Raw genomic sequence first — 23994 nt, 5'->3', positions numbered from 1 at the left:
GTAGATATTGAAGGCTATCTGTTTTGTAGGATTATTCCTTGAATTATGGTTGAAAATGAGAATCCAAATGACTGGAGATTTTCTTCACTCAGTGGGGACATTGAGGAAGCTGTGCTCACCCCATTCCTGTTTTCCATGGCCTGCGGGCACCACCAGAAAATCTACCCTTTCTGCCCTGAGTGAAATACACTCAGTACTTCATGTGGCATTTCAAAGGTTTCGATTTTATTCTGTATCTCTAGAGCCATTCATTTCAGAAGTCTTCACCAAGCCACTTTCACTCCAGGTGATAAAATAAACCACACTTTATTTTTTGTTTTCAGTGAGGATGCTTCTTGGAGTAAGATGAAAGTCTCTCTCCTTTGTACATGAAACATTTCCTGTCCTTAAAGATCTGTCAAGAGCTAGTTATTTGTTTTTCTATAAAGTTTCTGGCTTTGATACAATTTTTTATGTAGTGACTTTTAAAATGATTTTTTTTCTGATTGCTAGCTGTTTTTGATGTTCCAATAAAACTAACTCTCCACCTTTAGTGATCTAAATGAGAAAGATGTGGTTTCATAATGTGAAAAGCTGGGTGAGGGGAAAAAAAAGTAACTATTTAAAACAAAAAGAACAGCAGATAAGAGATACCAAATAATGATTAGGAAGACAGTTGTAACTAATGAGCTGAAATAATGCTTTTACAGGAAAACTAAAGAAATTGTCGATCTTAAAGGTGGATCAGAACAGACTCACACAGCTGCCTGAAGCAGTTGGGGACTGTGAAAGCCTCACTGAATTAGTTCTTACAGAAAACCGGCTCCTGGTGAGTGTGGGGTGCACATTCAAATGGATATGTGTTGTGTGGTTTCTCTATCAGAAAGACTTATCAGGGTAGGTTCTACTTACTCATAATTGGGGTGGACTGTGTGGAAATTTTCTTATTTCTTACATCTAAAAAGGGACTTCAAAGCAAATGCAGGGCATAAAGACAACTGGCTTTTAACCTGCTTCAGTGAAGAGAATGGTAGTTAGGCTCCACTGACAGAGGTGTCCAGTGAGGGGTAGGGGTAAGCCCATCAGTGGTTGTGCTGATGCCTCCACCCTGATGTCCGAGGTCCACCGGGGGCAACCTTCCTAGGGTTCTTCGAGCAGATGGAAAGAGAGAGAAGGGGAGAAAGTGGTGTTTGGCTGAGAAAAGCCTTGGTGGGAATAGGGGCAGGGGAATGAGTACTCTTTGGGGGCTGAGCGTGGAACTGAGATCTTACCCCACCCTGGAAATTGGGGGTGGCAGTGGCTGCAAGTGTCCACTCTTGGGCTGGACTTCCCCATCCTCCCAAGGGCAAAGCTTTGGTGTCAGCCACCTGGTCGTGGTGCTGGGGGGATCTGGATGAGCAGGATGACAGTGGATCTCTGTTGCTCCTCCCTTCCTGCTGCTTTCTCTGCTTTCCTCAGGCCCTCACTGATCACTGTATCCTCTCTTCCTTGTCTTGTAGCAGCTATGTTTGCTTCAGCTTACATTCCTACCTTGCTCTTTCATTTTGTCACTCTGTTTCCTACCTTACTCTCCCTACTCCTTTTCCTCTTCTCTTTTCTTCTTTCTTTATAAAAACAATAAGCAAGGCTCTTCAGGTGGAAAGAGCAGAAAAATAGCACGAGTGGGTAGGACACAGAGCTGGTGCAGGAGCCAAGCCACATCTCTCCTCGGGCAGTGTGGGCATCCTCCTCTGGTCGGTATTGTGGAAGTACCCAAATCTTCTGATGCTAGTTTATGGTTTTAGGCTTACAGATATTTATCATTACAGAGGTAAACTAACATTCACGCCTGGCTTCTAGCAGAGTGTTGAAACTCTCCCCGCCACCAGAGTCCGACCTGGTTCCTAGAGTGCTTTGCGTACCCAACCCCCCCAGCCCTGCTTGCCTTGCTCCTGTTTCCATGCCACCTACCCTTCTGCTGGCTTCACAGCACCCCACTTTGGATTCCGGTTCTCCCAGCCCTTTGGCTTTTAGGTCATCCAAGCCATTCTCCCAGTGTGGTTCTCAAAAGTACAGGCAATGAATGATGAATTTTGAGGTGCAAATTCTTACTTAGGTTGTACCTCTTTACTAGGTGTTTCTCTGTTTCCAGGCCCATGCCTTTGACTCCATTTCAGTGAAACATACTCTAGTTTTAACAAAAATATAGAATATTTAATTTTACATCTTCCAAGTGAGCTTTGACCTATCCGATATTCAGAAAGAACAATTATGTCTCTTAGTGGATGAGAGTATATTCTTTAAATCCCTGAAAGGATTTAATATCTGTTTTACTGTGAGTCATGTTAAAAAATGTATTAAATTAATAATTAAAATATTGTTTTAACAGACTTTACCTAAGAGCATTGGAAAACTTAAGAAGTTGAGCAACTTGAATGCAGACAGAAATAAATTAGTGTCTTTACCAAAAGAGGTATGTGCTTTAAAAAAACAATAATGATTATACAGAAATAATAGCACACAGGGGATCAAAGTGTCACACGTTTTAAAAGACTTAATGTGGTGCTTTTTAAATGTTATGTACTCTCATTAGTGAGCATATAGATGGTTGGAGGAATTATATCAAAGAACCATCAGCAGTGACTTTAAAAAGGGTAGACGAGTCCAGATGACTATGAGCATTTGAGAAAGGTGAGTTGATAGGATTTGAAGTGGGAGATGGGAGATATTTGACATTTCTGGCTTTGCCATACAGAGAACCATCGAAAGCAATAGGTAACTTGGGGGTTTAGCAGACGAAGCGGATAACGTTGGGTCTAACTGAGTTTAATGTGAAATTAAACTGCTTCCTAAGCCAATGGAATTATAAAAGTGGATCTTGATGCAACCCTTTTCTTGGACAGAGATTGATACCGAGCAGTGTTCATTTCCGGGAGAGAGCGAACGAACTCTTCACAAAGGCATTCACGTGGAGGGAGGTGAATGGGAAGCTATAGCCAGATTCTTAGGATTTTTTTTTCTCTGTCAACGATCCAACCAAGAGAAGAGCCCGTCACCAGGCTTTGTGGGGACTAGTTGTACAGATGTAGAGGCACTTCAGTCCTGGCAAGGGAATTGCTGAAAACAAGGGGACCCAGAGCAGATGAAACAAAGACTCATGTGTGATATTTAACAAAAGGCTTACCTTCTATTTATAACTAGGGAACCAGGAGATAGGTAGTTGATTTTTTTGTTAACCATTAGCCTGAAACTCAGTTCAGCTGCCTTTCTTATCCCCATCGAATGTCAGTGAGCCCCATCCCCTTTGTTAGGCCTCACATGAAAAGGTATGATATCGTGTGATGGGATCCCTGGCCAGGCTCAGTGTCCTTCCTTTCTCTGTTTTGACCCTTTCCAATGTTTCTCTTGGGATAATTTTATTTGTTTATTTTTTTATTATTTTGTTTTATTTTTCTTGGGATAATTTCAAATCTACCATCCCACCAGCCAGAACTTGCGGGTTCTTGTTTTCCTAGGGCCCTTCCCAGGGTGTCTGAGCTTTGCTTGGCTTCTCTTTCTCTCCCCTCATCATGACACTACACCCACCGTCTTCCAGTCTTCTGCCCGGGCAAGACAGCCAACATTCCTGAAAGGAAGCAAGGGAGGGTATTTATCATAAATGTGACCATATTCTGACCCACCCTTACTCTGAGCACTGGCACTTAAATAAAACTGTTCCCCACAGAAAGACTTCAGTACACCTCTGCTAAACTGGGACACAAGTAAGAGATTCTGCGAATCAGAACATTGTGGTTCTGGTCTCACAGTGATAAACCAAAACACAGGGCTGATATTCTGAATATTGATTTTATTCTTGTTGAATGGGTAGCAGACTGGACAGGTAGACACATGCACAGAGAAGTAGAAAAGATTTCTTACTTTTTTTCTAGACGCCACGTCCCGTACTCGGTGCTGTCGTGTTTGTTAACTCCATGAATCCTCACAACAGCTTTTGAGGTTGTAAGTGAGAGTTCCTCATTTTCCAGATGAAAAAGCAAAGGCTGGTGGAAAGCCTTCCTTAGCAGGCCTCACATAGCTAGCAGTTGGTAGAATGGGCTGCAGAGATGTGTCCCCCGACAGCCTGCTCACTATTGTTCCACAGGCCAAGGAAAGCATGGCCACTCAGGGCATACGGACACAGTCCAGCCTTTCCACATGTGGCCCTGAGGTAAGATAGGACCTTAAGATGGTAAAGAGAGGTCAGACAGTCTTTCGTTTGGACATGTTAGAAAATTAATACATTTCAGGAACATTTTCAAGGTTAGTGCTGAAGAGAGCACTTGGGAGTTGAATGTCCATCTCCCAGGAAGTTTCCCCACACAGTTGCCCATACCCCTCTTTCGATTCTCTTGCAAAGGAATACATCCTAAGCACAACGTTAACATTTTGTGTAAAATTACTGCCATCATGTTAGCATCTGTCCTCATGTGAGCATCCGCCCTCTTCACATTTTAAGAGAATGAAACTTGTATTCAGGCTTTGGAGGGATATACCCACCATGTGTTGTGTGTCTGTGTAAATTTATTAGAATGGCATTTCATGATGTGGGAAGTGGACATGGTATGAAAGTAGTTCTAGCTTTAATGCATTTTAGTTCGCTGTCACGTATTATCTGCTCTCCTTGAAATTGTGATTAGTTTTCTGGCATGTAGAGTCTGATAACTGAATAAAGTCTGTGCCCTTTCCTGTAGCTGGGAGAGGAAGCAGAGAGAGTTGAGGTTTTTAGGAACTGGCTCTCTTCTAGCATACCTTCATTGCTACTCATGCACATTCACCTCCCAGGTGTAGGAAAATGCACTGAGCCCATGCCCCTAATTCTGCTGTGGGTTACAGTGGTGAACCCGTAGAAACAGCTGCTGAGTGCTTGCCGTTGACCATCAGGGCTGAGCAGCTGGACCACTGCAGGCCACCTGACAGTGAAGTGTGTCATGTTGACAGCTGTGCCATGAGTCTCTGTGCAGTGCGTGAGTGTGGTAGGCCCCGTAACCACGTGCACGCGTGCATGTGTGTGCGTGTGTGTGGAATCGGGGAGCGGGGCTGGGCCTAGGGACTATGTGTGTGTGCACTTGCTCTGCCTCCAAGCTTGATACCATTTGATCATATCCTGTACTTTCCGTGATTAGATTCTGCACTTGCAAAACTCTACTACTCTCTCTTGAACAAGTGGCATGCATGACATATCTAAACCAAAGTGCTGACCGATTCAATATATATGCCCCCAAGCCACAGTTGTATTAGTTGCGATTGGTCCTGTATGCCATGTAGTTCTACTTTTTGTCTTTCTTTAATTTGATACTAGTGTATATCATGTTTTAGAGCACGGCCCCTTAATCTCTGGCAACATTTATTTGTTTTTTTTGTTTGTTTGTTTCTCCCAAATGAGGGAAAATGTACTGTGTGGGTCACAATTATAGATTCTGTTTGTGTTTTGTGGTGTTATTTGTAGTAAACATTTGCAAATCAATGAATGTCTCTTGTTTTCTTAATTGTTAGCTGCTTGGAAATTTAGGAAAGTCGGGTAAACTTGTTATCTTGTAAGTATTGTTCAGACCATAGTTGCATCTCTAACTTCCATTTTGCTTCTTAAATGCATGAAGATTTCAAATCAACTGACTGCTTTGTGTGCTCCTCATTGTAAAATATTGGACATTTTTCTTTAAACACAGTTTTGTTTTTGTTTTCTTTTAAATGACCGCATGGCCTGGAACCTTATTTTGTTATGTGTTTGTCAGTTGTCAGATTTGTTCAGATTGTTCTCTCCCAAAAGAATGCTTTTCTGTGAATTACATTTTAAGTTATTCAGAAATTCCAAAAGGCATAACGTGGCAGCTCATCTGTCTTCACTGAACTCCAGTTTGTCAGCATAATTCTCTCTCTAATGGAAAGGCTAGATTTGCTTTATTTGCTACATGTGGCATGCTTCTGATTTTTCAAGCAACTTAATTGTGTCTTTTATTTCTCATCCTGTCGTGTAAGTGTGTATGCTTCTGGGGGAAAGAAGGCTCCCTAAAAAGCACATGTTTTTGGTGGAGGGAAGAATTAAAAAGAGATCGTGTTGTGTGATGCGTGGACAGACAGGGAGTTGGTTTATATGTGATTGTGGGTATGAGGAAGGAGAGCCAGCAACTTCATAACATTCCCCAGCCAAATCTTACCTTTGAACAGTCTGCACCATTTAAAGAGTTTCTGGTTGGAAGAAATTGAGCATGTGTCCAAGTTTAGAGTCTAGTCTTTTGTCTCCATTAAGTCAAAATGAAAGTGATCTTGACTTCATCACACTTACGCAGTCAAAAGATAGGATTTACAGATCATTCATCAAATCCTGTTTTTGTTTTTAAACAGGCACTCTGTAAATGTTAATTACCCATAAGTATTTTGAGAGAATTCGTTTTATGGATAGCTTTCTGTCTTATTACAGTTTAGTGTAAACTTCCATCATATTCTAAAATGGATTATTGCTAAAAGGGGTAAGGTAAAACCTAAAAATACAAGAATAAAACGTAGTTGGCCATCGGATTTCAAAATGGAGAAGGCATTTCCAAACTTGAAAGTGGAAAGAAGTCTTAAAAAAAATAAATAAATAAAAATTTAAAGAAAACAGTTGATAGGTTTGTCTACGTGAAAATTAGATTTCTGATCTTCAAGAAGGTAGAGACACCCTGAGGGCCAGAGGACACTTAGAACATTACAGATTAAGGAGGTCTCGCTTCATTCTACTTGAAATACTTCCCAATGATGAAGAAAAAGAGGTTTCCACTGGAGAAAAGTACAAAAATTGAAGCAAAGAACCCATCACAATAAGCAATAAGTGATTCAGAGAAGAAAAAATAGAAATGATTATTGATGTGAAAAAATTTTAGCATCATCAGCATTCACAGAAATGTTAATGGAAACTTTGACCTATGAACTTGTCAAGATTAAAAAAAAATGATGCCAAATGTTGGCGAGGGTATGGGAAAATGCATAAATGATAGGGAAGTATAAATTATTATATCTTCTCTGGAAGGGAACACAGTAATATTGAAACCTTTGAAAGTATTCATACCCTTTGATTCTGTAATGCCACTTCTAGGGCTTTGTCCTAGGAACACAGTTGTGGTACACAGGAAAACCAGGCAAAAGGCTATTTCTCAAGTAGATGTAGGGGCAACTCACATGTGGCCGGCACTGTGCTTTCCTGCATATCCGTGTCTAATCTTCACAACAGTCCTGTGAGGTATAGGTAAGTCGTTATCAACATCCAAAAGACCCAGAAACCCAGACTCAGCTACAGTAACTCGACCAAGATTACACAAAATGGCAGAACTAGCAGCGTCTTATGTGGGAGATTTGTGATTTGTAAGACATCTGTAGAATGAAATAGTTATGTAGTCATTAATAGTCCTTTTAGAAACAGACTGATGTGGGAGGACACTCCTGATGTCATATCTAAACAGAAGTGCTGAAGATCATAGTGTTGCTCCTAATTTCATCAAAGTGTGTGTGTGTGTGTGTGTGTGTGTGCACATGTATAAAATTTATATGTAAAATATATATATCTATATATATGAAATCACAATATATATGAAATCACTATATATATATATATATATATATATATGAAATCACAAATGCGTGGCAATAATACTGAAAGATTGTACTTTAGAATGTTAATACGATTATCCCTTTGGGGTAGGATTTGGTCTTAGTTTTTTTCCTTGTGCCTTTACATGTGCGTATTTATGGTTTTTATTTTCCAATCAACGTAACTTACTGTTTTATAATTAGAAATGAAAAATGCTGTAACTATTAGTGGATATTTTGATGTCAGTGGCCCAACAATTCAGGAATTCCCAAACCCACATGGTTTCCAAAATATTTATGAAATAGGAACATTTGAATAATATGCCACAGATGATGATGGGAAAAGCAAAAAAACAGTCTTTGGTTTCTAAAATTACTCACCATATTATTACAGCTCAAATTGTATTTTCACCAGATTTCGCTTATTGTTCATTTCCCTTTCTGCCAGTGAAATAAGGGTTTCATTCTGTTATACAGAATATTAAAAGGCCAATACTGAAGGAAAAATGAAAGTTTCTTCACACTTGGGGCAGGTGTTCAGAAAATGGAATATAGGTAGGCTATGATGACTAGTACAGGCTTTCTCTTTGGATCACTGACTGATTATTTCCTCTTGAATAATGTCACCTCCAGGCAATTAACATGTGGTACAGCTGACCCGACTAGGGGTTTGCTCAATGACCGGCAGGTCCCATCTCCTTCGGATGGGTTAAATCAGGTCCAAACAGTGAAGGAAGGTATCCTCTGGAATTAAGATACACAAACCAGCAAAACAAAGATTCTCAGCTACATTCTGTAGTTCTCCAAGTCCAACCCCTTGTATTCTGGGAAGGTACTATTATGTGGTTTTAGGAAGTATAAAAATATCAGCTTCCTACATAGATGGTAATAAGTTATTTAAATAGTGACTCCGCTTCCTAGAATTTCTAAATGATATAGGCATTTTATTCTGACGATCACTAAGGACCTGGTAAACTACCTCCTGGACCTGAGAGAGAAAGCAGAAACACACATGAGCCATATGTATCCTACAGTACTGTGATCAAACCGGTGCTTCACTAGCAGTAAAGTCACAGTGTATTTATCCCTGGTATTTAACACAGTGACATTTTGTCATTTTGTCACTGTGATGCCTTGCAAGGGAGAGATTTTTAAGAAGGTCAGGGATGTTCTGGGAGGAACTCATCAACCTCAGCACATTTCCAACAACACAGCAGACACACAAGTGTTGACTGATCCAGTCCTTTGGATCCAGGACTTTGACTTATTGAAAAGAGAATAACCATCATATTGGTTTGCCAGCCACATTTACTAGACCAGGTTCTATGATAGGTGCTAAATTGTGTTTGTGGTTTCATTTAATTGAATCCTATTGTTACTTTTGGTTAAAGTAACATAGTCAAACACACAAAACACAGGATTGAGCCTCAGGTCCAGCCCAGGTCTGTGTGATCCCAGAGTATCCATTCCAGGGCTCCATGTTCCCCTCTGATGTCTATGAAAACTGTACCTTTTGAATTATGGTTTTTACTGCTTAATAGTCTTTTCTCAAAGCCAAAGGCTTGTGCCATCCCTTCCTGGATGATTTGGAAAAAGGTCTCTGTTTGTGCAATGTTTTGCCTGGGACAGCGCGTGCATCTGAGGGTGATGAAGGCGTCCCGGCACACTGGCAATAACACTCTCTCTTTGTGGGCATTGTTTCATTGTTTTCCGAAACCCTTCGACAATGGAGATCAGGAGGTCACTCTGCCTGCTGTGACAACCCAGAGTGCCTAGCAGGCTCTTGAATACAATTGTTTTCCACTCCTTGAGGTCTCAAATGGATTTGAGATTACAATGGGAAAAGAAAAAGAAAAAATAAATAAATGAGATGTAAACACAGTAGATAGCTCACACACCCCATTGGGAACTCACATTATCCCCCTCCCAGAGTCTTAAGAGGTATTTACTTGTTCAGAACTTTTATTGCTTCAACAGCTATTAGAGCCCTCTCTAACCCATTTTAATGAGTTAATTTTTTAATAGGTAGTATATGTACATGATACAAATTGAAAATGTTTACATGCTATAGTATTAGGGCCCCAAACAGATATCCAACAGGTGGCTGGAGCAGTGGACAGCTTCATGACAAAGTGCCCACAATTATGATGCAATCTCAGTTCTGTACACGCTCCAGTAGTTTATTTTGCCATTGTGAGGGTTGTCTATGTGCATAACTGCTTTGCCTCCCTGGAGTACAGATAAATCTTAGTGTGTTAAAGCCAGGCCAGGATGTTAAGGTTAAGGTGAGGTCCAGCCTCAGCCCCATGCTGACCTGGAAGACTCCCACATGGCACACAGACCCACCTCTGAACCCAGAGCCAGTGCATGGGGAGCAGGGTCACAGGGGATTCCCTCCATGAGGAACTTGGGGATTTCTTCCCATGAATAGATCTTTGTTGGGATCATCTCAGTTTATCAGAGAAAATCTAATCATATCTATCCTCTATCTTCATTCAGAGCTTAGATTCCTTCCCTAATATTCCTGGGCATCTGAGTAAAACTAATGATTCCCTTCCTCAAGAGGGAAGAATGCCAAGCCCCTTAAAGATCTTATTGTTCTTTTTCAGGGCACGATATTGGGGCCCTGCATTTATAAAACCTAAGAGAGCCCTTTCTAATGATTCTTAAAAGAGTTTTGTGGTTTTCATTTCTACACATAAAGGAGATATTCAAGTAGCAGCCCTTCACTAGTAAGTAAATAAACATAAGCATATAAACATACCTAAATGAGAAAAGTTGATGGGTGGGTAGGATGGGTACTGTACTTACCAAGCACTGTGGTTATATGGACATGTGCAAGTTAACTCAGTGAAACAATCTGTCAGAGGGTTTGTATAGACCATAACTGCAAATGAAACACAGAGCAGTATATCAGTGTGGACTGTGGGGTTTGGGGAAGACTTGATGGTGTAGAGGATGTTTAGCTACTTCTGGACAGTTGATAAGATTTAGAAGGACAGAAAAAGCATTTCTATAAGACACAGTGGAATCAAAATGTTATGTTTTAGAGGGTAGTGAATGCACCAGTTGGTGGGATGGGAAATGTGAACACTGAGAGATCATGGAGACAATCTAAAAGCCTTTCTACATATCTGGGTGTAACCCATTTTAGACAAATGTTAGTTCGTGTTTTCTTCCATGTTATTTTTCTTTTACATCCATTATGGTTAAATACTGTGTTTAAATACATGATCTCAAGTCTTTATATTAACTCTTAGGGGAAGACATAGTAAGATTGTTCATGAAGGTAATTATGTAGCAATTTCATAAGTATGCATTCTGCTTTTTTAAGGTATATACATGTATTAAACATATATATACATAGAAAAGGGTATAAGATGTACTCAGATATAATTGAAGATGCAATTCTTCTGCCTCTCCTCAAGTGGGAAGCTGTGGAGTATTTTTCCATGTGTCAGAGAGACATCAATAGGTTCCTTCATGAGCCTTTGCTTGCAATTGCTCTGGGTCAGGATAGTGAGTACAGGAAGAATGTAGTACTGTATGGAGTCCTGCAGAATGTTGTGTCTGAGATTGAGTTATTTTTCCACCCCTTTGGGTCAGCTTTCCTGACCGTAGAAACACTAGCCAGTTTGCTCAAGAGACTGATTCAGTTCTTTTGTGCTTATGTTCTTTTTTTGAAAACCAGGCTCATACAAAGCTCAATTATCTTTGAATCGTTGACTTTAAAAATAAATAAAAAAATAGTAATCAAATTTGTTGTGGATGTAGATATTGATGTTTCTACAATATTAAGTTTACCAGATTAATATGTGTATTTACCACATTCAGGTTTTGCTAAAATATTGTTGATTTTGTGAAAGGGAAATGAATGACGTATTTACTAAATTAAGCTGTGAGTGACCAAAAGTAGTTAAAAGATGTATAATAGAAAATTAATGTACTGTATTGTCTATCCAGTATACTTTTATTCCTCCTTTTTTTTTTTGTTTTGTTTTGTTTTTTGAAATGAACTGGGACACGGGGAACACTGGATTTAATATAATGGGCAGGTCTTCGAAGGGGTGTGTATGTATCATTGTTGGCCTTATTTTTGAAACTTAGAATTCTTAATATACCAAATAATATTTACTGAATATTACCTATATTGCCAAATAATATTTGTCTGGACCTGGGTAACTTAGTTAACATATTTAAAAAATACAGTTGCATTAGATAGCAACAGAAAATGACTTGCTTTTCAGAATGAGATTTTTTTGAACTGTACTATTTTCTTGATTTAATTTAGAACATATACATTTAATGCATTGCCAAGATTTTTATGAACTTACTGGACTACTTAGTGTTTTGTATGATTTAAATTAATCATAGTTGGTCTCAGTAAAACTTAAAATCATGTGTTATCATTTTTTGTGTCCTTTTCATGCCATTTGACAAACAAGATACTCCAGTCCCACCACCGTCTTTCACAAAAAACCTGGAAAAGGGGCGCCTGGGTGGCTCAGTGGGTTAAAGCCTCTGCCTTCGGCTCGGGTCAGATCCCAGGGTCCTGGGATCGAGCCCCACATCGGGCTCTCTGCTCCTCGAGGAGCCTGCTTCCTCCTCGGTCTCTCTCTGCCTGCCACTTGTGATTTCTCTCTCTCTGTCAAATAAATAAAACCTTTAAAAAAAAAAAACCTGGAAAAAAGATGTATTTTCTTTCTCATTGTAGATTGGAGGGTGCTGCAGCCTCACTGTATTCTGTGTGCGTGACAACAGACTAACTCGGATACCTTCAGAGGTGTCGCAGGCCACAGAGCTTCATGTCCTGGATGTGGCAGGGAACAGGTAAGCATGTTCTGGTTTGCTTTTTTTGAGAAAAAGAACCAAATGTTCATTCTCCCCAACCTTTGTCATGTGTCTTTGCCATCTTGCCTTTGCTCCATCTTATAGAATATGTACCAATTAGTTGAATGACCAGGACCCAGAAAATTATTAATCTGAGAGCAGAAGTGATGGAGCTGGATGGAGTGGAAGAGGTCAGGGATGACCTGAGTGGGAGACACTTTGACATTTAAGTAGACTCTTCTGTAGAAATGCTTCCCAGAACAGCAGTACAGTGATGTAAGGGAAACAGTGCTGCCTGAGAACTGGAATACTTAGGTTTTACCTTAACTTTATAGTTTTTGTAAGTCATCGTGTGCCTCTGGGTTTCCTTATCTGAAGAATGAGCTTGAATGAGTTTGAACTGTATTTTAACCAGGGATCTTGATACACTCTGCTGGTGATTCTGAACCCCCTGAAATTGTAAACAAAATTGTATTCGGGGACACATTTCTGGCCAAAGGATCCCTGGCTAATGTCAGAATCACCAAGTAGTCATAATCAAAGTTAAGAGCTACCCAACTTGTATTCCCCAAGGTCACAGCAGTACCATTTTTCAAATTCTGCTTGAGAGGTCATGGTAGACCACTTCCTGGTTTTGGAATATGCCTTCTGTTCACCTGTGTAGAATATAGATTTGTTTCAGCCAGTCTGAACTAACTTTGTCACCTCAGATTGCATGTGCCCTTTCTTTGCCCCGAGCCTAGCCCAGCTGCTCCTTCTGCCTGAGACCCCCTTCTCTGATTCCCACTGCTGTTTTCATTTTCTCCAGGGAGCCTTCTTTGTATGGAGCCTGCTTCTTTGAATTACCCCTAGCATAGGACTCAGCACCATATGATAATTGCCAGCCTATGCATGTGTGAATGTCTAAACCTAAAGTTGTATGATGTCAGATGTGGTATCTGTGCCACTGTGCCTTTTATCCCTGCACAGTGCCTGGTACATGATAGAACCTGGTAAATATTTGTCACCCAAATGAAAAGGTTAAAAATGTTAGTTTTGTAGAGTGAATAGGTGGCCACTGCAAAATGCCTGTATCACAGGCTGCATCACCAAAGGAATTTAAAAAAATGTTTTCGAGTGTTACATAGTTAGATAGGAGAAAAAGTGCCCAGCCAGGGGAAAATGATCAATGATTTTAAATGAGAGATAGCAACAGCAGTCGGAAGAGTGTTTGGGGGATTGTGTGCTAAGTGCTGATTAACTGGTCACTTAGGTCAGGCACAAGCCACCATTTCTCATTCTGGCCAATGGATTGTAGGTTGTGGTACTAATAAATAGCAGGACTCAGTGAACCTTGGGGGGGGCACCATTTTCAAGTGAAGGCTTTTAGGATATCTTGATAGATTCTTAAACCACTGACTGGTTACTAGAAACTCCGAATTAATTTGAGTTGAGTGTTGACTTTCTGCTGAATGGAGTCTTGCATGCAACATAAAGCTTGGGAAGGATTGTTCTTTCCTAATCTCCAGCAGTAGAAACTCAGTAACTCCCAACCTTCCCAGACTCTTGCCACACCTATGAGCATGAAATTGTATCCTTAATTCCTGAGCAGAAGATGGCTCTGATGCCTGAAAACTGTTTTTCACATGAGTGAAGGCTCTAATCTCTAGTTCTCAGAAGGGAAAGTTAAATTTTCATTATGCTTGGGCTAGGGTGGAGAAAACCCCATTAAAAAGTAGAGTTACATAGCTGTCATCTGAGTCAGTTTAATGTGTCACATGTATATACAGATTCATAACCAAATTTTAACCTATTAAAATATTTAATTACTACTTACTTAAAGTATTAGTATAGAAACTAATAAAAAAAAGGCTACAATGTCAGCTTTTTAGCTTACAGAAATGTTACACCATGGGAGATCGTACCACATACAGCAGAAGTTTTGTCTCTTCTCTCAAGCATATAAAAATAGCAAAGAACACAGACAGACTATATGTTAGTTTCCACAAATTTTCTTTGACAAATTTGATAGGGTAACTATAAAATGCCACTTGGAAACCAAATATCAAATCTTTTGGTACAGTAACAGAGAAAATGTCTTTTGTCATCAGCTACCCATGGACATGGAATCCATTTCCTTAATTCTTACTCTTTCCCATAGGACTATCCCCTTACACAATCTCTAGTATTTGAGAATCTTTGAGGAAGAGTAATACCAAATACTAGAAACGGTGGCTGTCAATGGGGAAATCGTTTGTACCTTTGCATTCTATAATCCCAAAAATTAAATTTAAAAATATTAAAGCATATTACTTCACAGCTGTTAGAGTGGATGTTATTAAAAAACAACAACAACAACAACAAAAAAAACAAGATAACAGCGTTAGCAAGGATGTGGAGACAAGGGAACCTTTGTTCCCTGCTGCTGGTGGGCATGTAAATTGGTATAGCCATTAGAGAAAACAGTATGGAGGTTCCTCAAAAAATTAAAAATTTAACTATCACATGCTGTAGCAATCCCACTTCTGGCATATAGCAAAATGAAAAGAAAACAGGATATTGAAAAGAGATCTGTGCTCCCTTGTTCACAGTAGCCAAGATATGGAAACAACCTAAACAACATCAGCTGATGAACAGATAAAGAAGATGTGGTATGATACATATAATGGAATATTATTTGGCCATAAGAAAGAAGAAAATCATTATTTATGACAATATAGATAGACCTTGAGGGCATTATGCTAAGTGAAATAAGTCACACAAAAAAAGACAATCATGTATGATCTTACATATGAAATCTAAAAAAGCCAAACTCCTAGAAATAGAGAGTAGAATGATGGTCACCATGGGCTAAGAGTAGGGGAGGTAGGGAGGTATTGATCAATGGGTACAAATTGCCAGTTACAAGATGAATAAGTTCTGGGGACCTAATGTATAGCATGGTGACTATACTTAATACTGCCTTATATCCTTGAAATTTGCTGAGAGAATAGATCTTTGAATGGGCTTGACACACATACATACGCACACACACACACATGCACGCACATGCATGAAAAGTGGTGATTATGTGACTGGTTGGAGATGTTAACTAACTCCACTGTGGTAGTCACTTGGAAATATATAAATGTATCAAATCATCTCGGGTGCACCTTAAAATTACACAATGTTACATGGCAATTATAGCTCAGTAAAATGGAGAAAAACTATTAAAAGGCAAAATGCAACATAGCAGTGTACTTGTACTGTGGAATAGTAAGTAGTTAGAAAAGTGAGATAATTTCTCTGTGTAGTAACACAGGATGTCCATGGTACCAAGTAAGAAGAATAGCTATTGGACATAACACAGCATTCTCATTTTTGTTTTTGCTTTTAAAACAACCTATCTATGTATTATAACAAAACATTAATAATAGTTCCCCTAATGGCAGAGTGGAGGCCTGAGGTTACAGGGGGCTTTCCCTTTAGATATTTTGGTACTAGTTAAATTTTCCCACTGATATGTTTTCTCTACATATCTTTAAGCAGTTTTGAAAACTTACTGAGAACTAAAAATTCTGGTAGGAGGTAAAAGATGAAACATTCAGTTGTAAGAAGCATGCAACTATAGGTCAAGTCAGTAGGCCATGTGTAGTTGTTAAGTATATTTGACAGCACAATTGCTACAGTAGGAGGTGGAGAAGGTCACCTCAGGTTAGTTGGTCAGGGATTTAACTGGAAATGGGAGACATAGCTCATGGTATGATTATTCGTTTGCTTTAGTCCTTGTACCATTGATGTAAATAGTAACCACAGGCTTTTTATTTTGAGGGGATGTGGTCCTTAATAAAACAGGGAGATATGAGATGTGTACAAATAGGGCTGTGGTTTCTTGTGTTGAGTCTGCAGTATACAGAAGGTACCAGAGGTGTGTGCTCAGTTGGCAGCAGCCATGTTCAATCTGGCACTCTGATTCTTGACGGGGAAAATGGTGTTCCAGACAAGTCACTAATCTTATATGGCTTGGTTGAATATGATTATAAGATCTGTTGTTGTAAAGACTAGTAGTTTATTTTAACTTTTATCATATGATTTGCTATCCTTAGAAGCTATTACTTATTATTGTTGCTCTGTTTAGCATTTTATTTAGGCCTTTGCTTTAGCACTTAGCTGCAAAGCCAGTTATTCTGAGAAGGTACAATGACCATATTTGAGTATTTGTGTTTTGTGCCAGTTTTCAAATCTCAAATCTCAAATCTCTTTTTTTTCTTTATGCTCTTATGATTAAGAAATCTAGAGATATTGACTGTAAATTTCTTGTGTAAGACCCTGAAACTTCCAAAAGAATCATCCTTTTATTCAATAAAATGAAAAAGAGTTTTAAGTACTTAAAGCTTTCACAGTGTGCTAGGATATTGTTTTTAAAAAATCCCTGTCATCAGATCTGGCAAATACACGTCTATCTTTAACTTCCTTGCATTTGAGTAAATGTGTGACAGCCTTTGGGCAGAGGCAGGAATAATTTGTTGTATAAGCATGAGATTTCACTTTCTATCTCACTCAAAAACCCAACATCTCAGAATAGGAAGTGGAGCTGTAAAGGCCTGCTTCCTCAGATCCCTTGGGCATCCTTCATGGTATGAGCCGGTCACTGAACTCGGTAGATTCTGGGATTTAAAAATATGTATTTCTCACTGTTTGACCCTTATTAGCAAAGTACTAGAGTATACGATACACAGAGACTTCTCAAGGGCACTTTAGCTTATGCAGGTCTCATGGATGCATTAACTCTAGAACCTAACTCCCATGTAAGGTACAATTCCACTGACTCAGTACTGCACCCAATACATATGCGTGGGATGGGCCAACCTTTGCTGGACTAATTGTTAGGAAAAGAAAATATTGTGTCATCTCTATAACTAATATATTGGAAGTATGTTGTAAATGATATTAATTTGTTCTTTGGAAGTTAGTTAATAGTGCATTTGTTGTTAACACTCTCCATGTACTCTTTGATATAATTTTTACTTCATTTGTTAAAGTAACAACATTCTGTGCTTACATTTTATTTAGATTAGTTTAATAATATTGGAGTACAACTTCTCTTCATATCCCTACATAGAGTTCAAATTAATTTTCCTTAAGCCTGCCCATTCAGGGTGGCATCTATGTCTGATAATGCAGTATTGATTGATCTCTCGGTAAGTAAGATGTATATGTAGACCTCCCACATGTGTTAAACTGGAGACAGATGTCCAAGTTCATAAAAGAGCTCTAGCAATACCTGCTGCCATATGATTTCTTTACAGAGTTCATGGGCCAAGGATTTCTTAAAGAAAATGTGCCTTATCTTGTGGCTCACAGAATGCAGTCAGCTCATTCCTGTCCAGCTTGTAAAGTCACTGCTGAGATTATAATTTAATGCACATGGAGCCATCTTTAGAGTAAAAATACTTGATCAAATACAACCTTAGATTCATTAAACCTTAAATTCCTGGTATCTGCAGAGGTTTGGTTGTTTTCATAGTACATTAGTAGACTTGTATAAGGCATTGGTTTTTACTAAAGCAGTCTTTTCACCCCCAGCCGTTGTTAGCATTTTGAGCCAGATAATTCTTTGATGTGGCGGCTGTCCTAAGCATTATAGGATATTTAGCAATATCCCTGCCCTCTACCTACTAGATGCCAAGAGTACCACCCAGAAATGTCTACAGACATTGCCAGATGTCCCTGAGGCAGAAGCGTTCCTAGTTAAGAACCACCTCACTAAAGTAGTCTTTTGGTGAATGCAAATGTATGTGATTCCTGGTGCTGGTTTTTGCTAAATAGAGTTAACTGGGTACAGTCACTTTGTCAGACATGGGTGCAAACATTAATAAAGAATTAATCTTTAGATGTCACATTACAGTTTTTAAAGTGCTTTAATACATAGGATCTCACTTGAAACTGAAACAATATGAAGTGGACATTATCCCATAGGAGTCTAGGGAAGTGGAAGTTTCAAGAAACTAGAAGATACAAGCTTAAGATGGATACCTAAAATAATCTCCTTAGGCAAAGAAAATGCAGTGTAGGAAGAAAATGTTTTCATCTTTATTATAACTGCCACTTAAACTCTTCAGCACCCCAGGAATCTCCTTCCACTCTTCCTCATTTTTGCCAGGTGCTACTGAAAACAGGTCTTCGTCAGGGAGGCTGTTGCCATTGACTTAGTAAGAACTCCTGCTACTGCGTCCTTCCATGGTCACACTGGCTTTTTTTCTCTTTAAATCGAAACCTAATGTTTTGCCCTGTGGCCAGAGGTGCTTATGAGAGAGAGGACAGCAGAAGCACTGTGACAAACTGAGTGTGCTCACAAAGAGTACACCAAGGGTTTTATTATAAACACAGTATCTTGTTCCATCTTGAATCCAATCCCAGGAGGTTCTTTGTAATGTTTTTATTTTCTTTCTGTATTGATAGGAATTGATGTAATTATAAAATCTGAGACCTTGATGTCTTCTTTTGCTTTAAATTAGGCTGTTACATCTGCCTTTATCCCTGACTGCCTTGAAGCTGAAGGCTTTGTGGTTGTCTGACAACCAGTCGCAGCCCCTACTCACGTTCCAGACGGACACAGACCACACCACAGGAGAGAAGATTTTGACCTGTGTCTTGCTTCCTCAGCTGCCTTCTGAACCTACTTGCCAAGGTGAAATTAAGAACAATACTCACATGGCTATGAGAATAAGTAGCAGCTAATACCTATCCATAAGACCTCTTACTCCCATGTGCGTCTGTAATTTGTCTAATGTGCCCCTAGAGCCAGCCTGGGTGAGGTCACTGTGGATGTCCTCTGGGAAGGTTCTTTCCTCAGTACCTTCAAAGAAAAAGTATCCCTCACACCTGCTTATCATATCTGAAATTTCTTAAACAGCCTTTTGTATTTGAATTATCGCTAAGACTGAAAACACAAGTACTCTTAAAAAAGTTGATAGAGTCCCTTAAAATCCAAACTGATGGTTTAGAGGATTAGTATTGAACACCACTGACAAACAGGTTTGTTTTTTTGTTTTTTTTTTAAAGATTTATTTATTTATTTATTTTACAGAGCTAGAGCAGGAGTGGGAGGGGCAAAGGGAGAAGGAGTGGGATCTCAAGCTAACTTCACACTGAGTGCGGAACCTGACTGGCACTTGATCTTACTACCCTGAAATCATGACCTGAAATGAAATGAGGAGTCAGTGTTTAACCGAATGAGCCACCCAGGTGCCCCCAATGACAAATAGTTTTTAAGCCAGTCTGTTATTTTAAGTCATTGCATCTTTGTTTTGGAAATTATGTGTGGTTTTAAAAAATATTCACACTAACATCAAATTGCCATTATTGGTTTTGATAAAAGAGAACTAGAGTGCACTGGGAAAATAGGAATCCCCTAGGTGGAAAAGCCCCAAAGCAATTTTGCCAATCCCAACCTTGTTAGAGGAGCTTTTAAGACCCCAAGGGGAAGACAGCAGAAGTGTTACTAAGGAAAGTACTGTAGTCCAACAAGTACAACTACATCAGTGTCATGAGAAAGGTTTTTTGTTTTTTTGTTTTTTCTTTTTAAGTAGGCTCCATACTCAACATGGAGCCCAACGGGGGGCTTGAACTCAAAACCCTGAGATCAAAACCTGAGCTGAGATCGTGAGTTGGATGTTTAACTGACTGAGCCACCCAGGCACCCCCTCACCACAATAAAGTTTTTAAAGTTAGCATATAGAAAAGAACTGTGAAAAAGGATTCTATAAATTATCATGATATTCTGTGATGAAATACTAAACATGAGTTTGGCAGATATTTTATATGATCTCAAATAGAATTATGTAACATTGAAAAAAAAGGGTAACCCTGTCCTAGATTCTTTTCTTTTTAATTTTTGAAATACTACATAGCAGTTACCAGTCACACAAACTCAAGTTCCCAGCTGATGTGGTGTTTGTCATGACAGAGAACCTGCCTCGCTGTGGGGCACTGGAGAGCTTGGTGAATGATGTCCCGGATGACGCCTGGAATGAGCGTGCAGTGAACAGAGTCAGTGCAATCCGATTTTTGGAAGATGAGAGAGATGAAGAAGACAATGAAACGGTATGGAAATGGAGATTGTTGGCCTCCCTGAAAATGCAAAATTTAAAAGCCTTCCAAGACCAATAGTGGCACCTAATAATGATTTATTTTAATTCCAAATTGTCTGCTCTCTGCTTAGCCTTCAGCATGTAAGAATTTTTTAGAAGACAAAATTAGGTATTTCTATGTACTGATTTACCAAATGTATATAAAGCAAATGGACCTTTTGGGATTTTTTTCTTGGAATAGCTTATACTCTTGTTCCTTATTTTTGATAGCATCCTTTCTCGCCTCCGGTGAACTGGGAATTTGCTCTGGGTTTTTTTCCCCCTTTTTTATTATTATTATTATTATTTTAAGATTTTATTTTTGCAAGAGAGAGAGACAGTGTATAAACACTAGGAGGGGCAGAGGGAGAAGCAGACTCCTCACTGAACAGGGAGCCCCAGGTGGGACTCAGTGCTGGGACCCTGGGATCATGACCTGAGCCCAAGGCAGATGCTTAACCAACTGAGCCACCCACGTGCCAGGAATCTGTTTTCTGTTTTTGTTGTTCTTGGTGAATGAAGTCTCCTCCCCACCACCATTTAGAAGTGTACAGCAATGACTCCATTCCCACTTCAGAGTGTTACTTGGCTTGCCTTCTATGGAGCTGTGCTTCTCTCTGTCCTTTATGTAATTAATCATTCTTCTCTTCACCCTCAGGCGAAGTGCTTGCGATCTTAGTTTTCATTAAAAAAATCAGGAATAGATTTGAAGGTATTACTTAGCCTTACTCTATCCACACTTTAAAAATGTCTGTCGGCCAGCTGACATCTTCAGGAGTCTGTGACAACTCTTGAAATATTACTACAGGTTGACTTTGGCTTCTTAAACTCCTTGTGCTAATTGAGATTTTCATAAGCAGAGCTAAGAGGGAGTACCTACAGCCCCCAAAGCAAAGGGTGGCTTTTAAATGACTGCTGTGGTGTCTGTTATTCCGGCTGTCACCAAATGGGATTTTATGTTTACAGTAATGGAGCACAGAATGGGAATTAGGCACAACAAAGTGACTTCAGCAGAAAGGAGCCCTCAGTGCTTACCTGGTGGTTTGCTGGAGGATGAGGAATTCATCGGTTCCTTCGCTGTCTCAGTAGTGCTCTTGACTGTTGTGTCACCGCACTTTAGGCTCCTCCTCCTGAAACTCCTTGGACAGGCCATTTATAAGACAGAAATGCTGTCTTAGGAGCCAGAGAGCACCTGATAGGTCAAATAAGAGGTTTTTTTAAAGATTGTCCCTTCCCGAACACTTCACTCCCAGCACTGTGGCCTTTACTAGAAAAATGTGAACTCTCTTTAGTAAATAAAAATAACACACACAGCGGCCAAGGAAAGAAGCTCTTCTCTCTCTCGCTTCCCTTTTCCTTCCACTCCCATGCCTCCATGTTGAAGGAAGCCAGATCCACTTCAGATAGTGATAGACCAGGCAATGACTGTAAGTTAGAATTTGTTTACCCCTTTATCTTTTTCTTTCTTCACACCCCACACCAACATCTTAAAAATCTTTGTTTCCTTGCCCTTCATGGAACTTAATTTTTATCTTACGCTAATCTTACATTTTACAGAGTATTCTTTTATTCTGAAGGTAACCCTTCTAGGTGGACCAGATAAGGTGCCCGTGGCACCTTCATCTCCCTGAACTGCCAGTGAGCAGCTGATAAGCAGCACGCGGGGCTCCCGAGGAGGCGCTTCTGCCCCCTCCGAGCGCCTGCATCCCGAGAAGGGAGGCTTTGTCCCCGAGTGCCCCCACCTTGAAGCTGCCTGTTGAAAGAGTAATGACATAAAACCCACACACTCACTCCCCTGCTTGTTTTCAGAGAACACTTCTGCGGCGAGCCACTCCACACCCAGGGGAGCTAAAGAACATGAAAAAGACAGTGGAGAATTTACGGAATGACATGAATGCTGCTAAAGGACTGGATTCAAACAAAAACGAGGTCAATCACGCCATTGACCGAGTGACCACTTCTGTATAGAACTTCACCTCCGAGTTTTACCTCCCGTGTCTTCCCCTGCTGTTGAGATCCTGTCTCCTCCTCAGGAGCCGCGCTTTGCCCTGGGGCTTCACCGGAACGTTGTGCGTGCCCGTCACAGCCCCGGAACGCGTGTGCGTGCACGTCACCGCCGGAACGTGGGCGCGTGCGCATCACGGCCCAGGCCGCACGGGGGGCTGCTGCTCTCCCCATGGAAGTGCCTTACTCCGGCTCCTCAGCCAGCCAGGGCACCGGTGCGCCCCCGATATGCCGCCTCTCCCCTGACTTGCAGTCATTTGTCATAAGTAGAATACACTACTGTAAACACCTGACCTTTGTTTCTGTCTTATGTTGGGGTAAGGGAGCGCAGGAAGGGAAATTTTGTTGATCCTCCTCCCTCCCATAAAGTGCTGGGACATTTTGAGCCCAAGTTCTCTTGGACCTACTGATGAGAGATAGTTTTATGTACGGCGCATAATTGATCCTTTTTTAAAAAACTTTTTGGCAGCTCAGATGGTGTAAATTTAAAATTTTTGTATAGGTATTTCGTAACAAAAAATGTGTATTTCTTTTTTGTTATTTTATCTTGGAAACGGTACATATTTTAGCATTTGTGCAGGAAAAAACAACAAAAAAAAAAACCCAGTCCTAAAGTATTTGTTTTCATTTGTACCACCCACTTGTGCCTTACTGTATCCCGAATCATGTCAAACCAATTGTACGCAGTGGCATCGTTGAGCAGTGAGATGAGACTAGGAGTGTGGTACTTTTAAAGCAGTGTTGGATTTTAATCAGTAATCTACCTGGTGGATTTGTTTTTAACCAAAAAGAAGAGTTACCACCAATTTGTAAATTTTATCAGTAGATTTTTTTAAAAAAGAGGAACCAAAGGATTAGGCTGCTAATATTTCATGTCTTACACTTTAACTTTTTATGAATGAGTCTCTTGTAATGAGTGCAGCATCTGATTGTACCTGTTGGGAAGGTATATGCCATTTGTAAAATAAAATAGAGCAGAAAAGCACAAAAGGAGAAAACTGGTTCAGAAATTCAGTGGATAAATTAACTATGTACTGCAAAAGAAAGTATGATTTTTATGGAAGAAAGCTTTAAAAGTTTTATATTGAGATATAAAACCACAATAAAGCAAAATAACCATATTAGAAATGTTGCTATCTTTGTAAGTGCAATTTAATTTGTAAATAGAGTTTGAATCAAAGTATAACAAATACTTGCTTCCAGTTTTAATTTTAAATCTGCTAATTTAAGGGGCATGGAGGTATGCTTTGGTATGTTTCTATTGATTTCTTTCCCTTTTTTTTTTTTTTTGTTTTGTATAATGTCATAAAAAGGAATGAAAGTACTAGTCACTATGTGGTATCTAGGAAAATCATGATACTGTTGGTTTTTTGTTTTCTCTCCATGAAATAAAATCACCCTGGAATTAACCATACAACTTTTTAAAAGTAATTATCACCTTCTGTGTTCAGATGTAGCTGAGTTTTTTGACGATGTGCTCCCACCCATTAAATATCTAAACTACTGGTGA

General features: G+C 39.7%; 1 protein-coding gene across 1 annotated transcript in view; it reads left to right on the top strand.

The window, feature by feature from the left end:
* LRRC1 (leucine rich repeat containing 1) overlaps nucleotides 1-23994 on the top strand; it is a 135805-nt gene extending 111811 nt beyond the window's left edge. The window contains exons 10-15 of the mRNA XM_059401545.1: nucleotides 690-808; nucleotides 2348-2431; nucleotides 12275-12390; nucleotides 18867-19039; nucleotides 20318-20454; nucleotides 22290-23994. Coding sequence (XP_059257528.1) covers nucleotides 690-808; nucleotides 2348-2431; nucleotides 12275-12390; nucleotides 18867-19039; nucleotides 20318-20454; nucleotides 22290-22448 — 788 coding nt within the window. The 3' untranslated portion in view covers nucleotides 22449-23994. The remainder of the gene's footprint in view (nucleotides 1-689; nucleotides 809-2347; nucleotides 2432-12274; nucleotides 12391-18866; nucleotides 19040-20317; nucleotides 20455-22289) is intronic.

This window comes from Mustela nigripes, chromosome 5 (assembly GCF_022355385.1).
Source record: "Mustela nigripes isolate SB6536 chromosome 5, MUSNIG.SB6536, whole genome shotgun sequence".
NCBI classification, from domain to species: Eukaryota; Metazoa; Chordata; class Mammalia; order Carnivora; family Mustelidae; genus Mustela; species Mustela nigripes.
The sequence above is the reverse complement of the archived record's forward strand: the minus strand, read 5'-3'. Positions and strand labels throughout refer to the sequence as shown.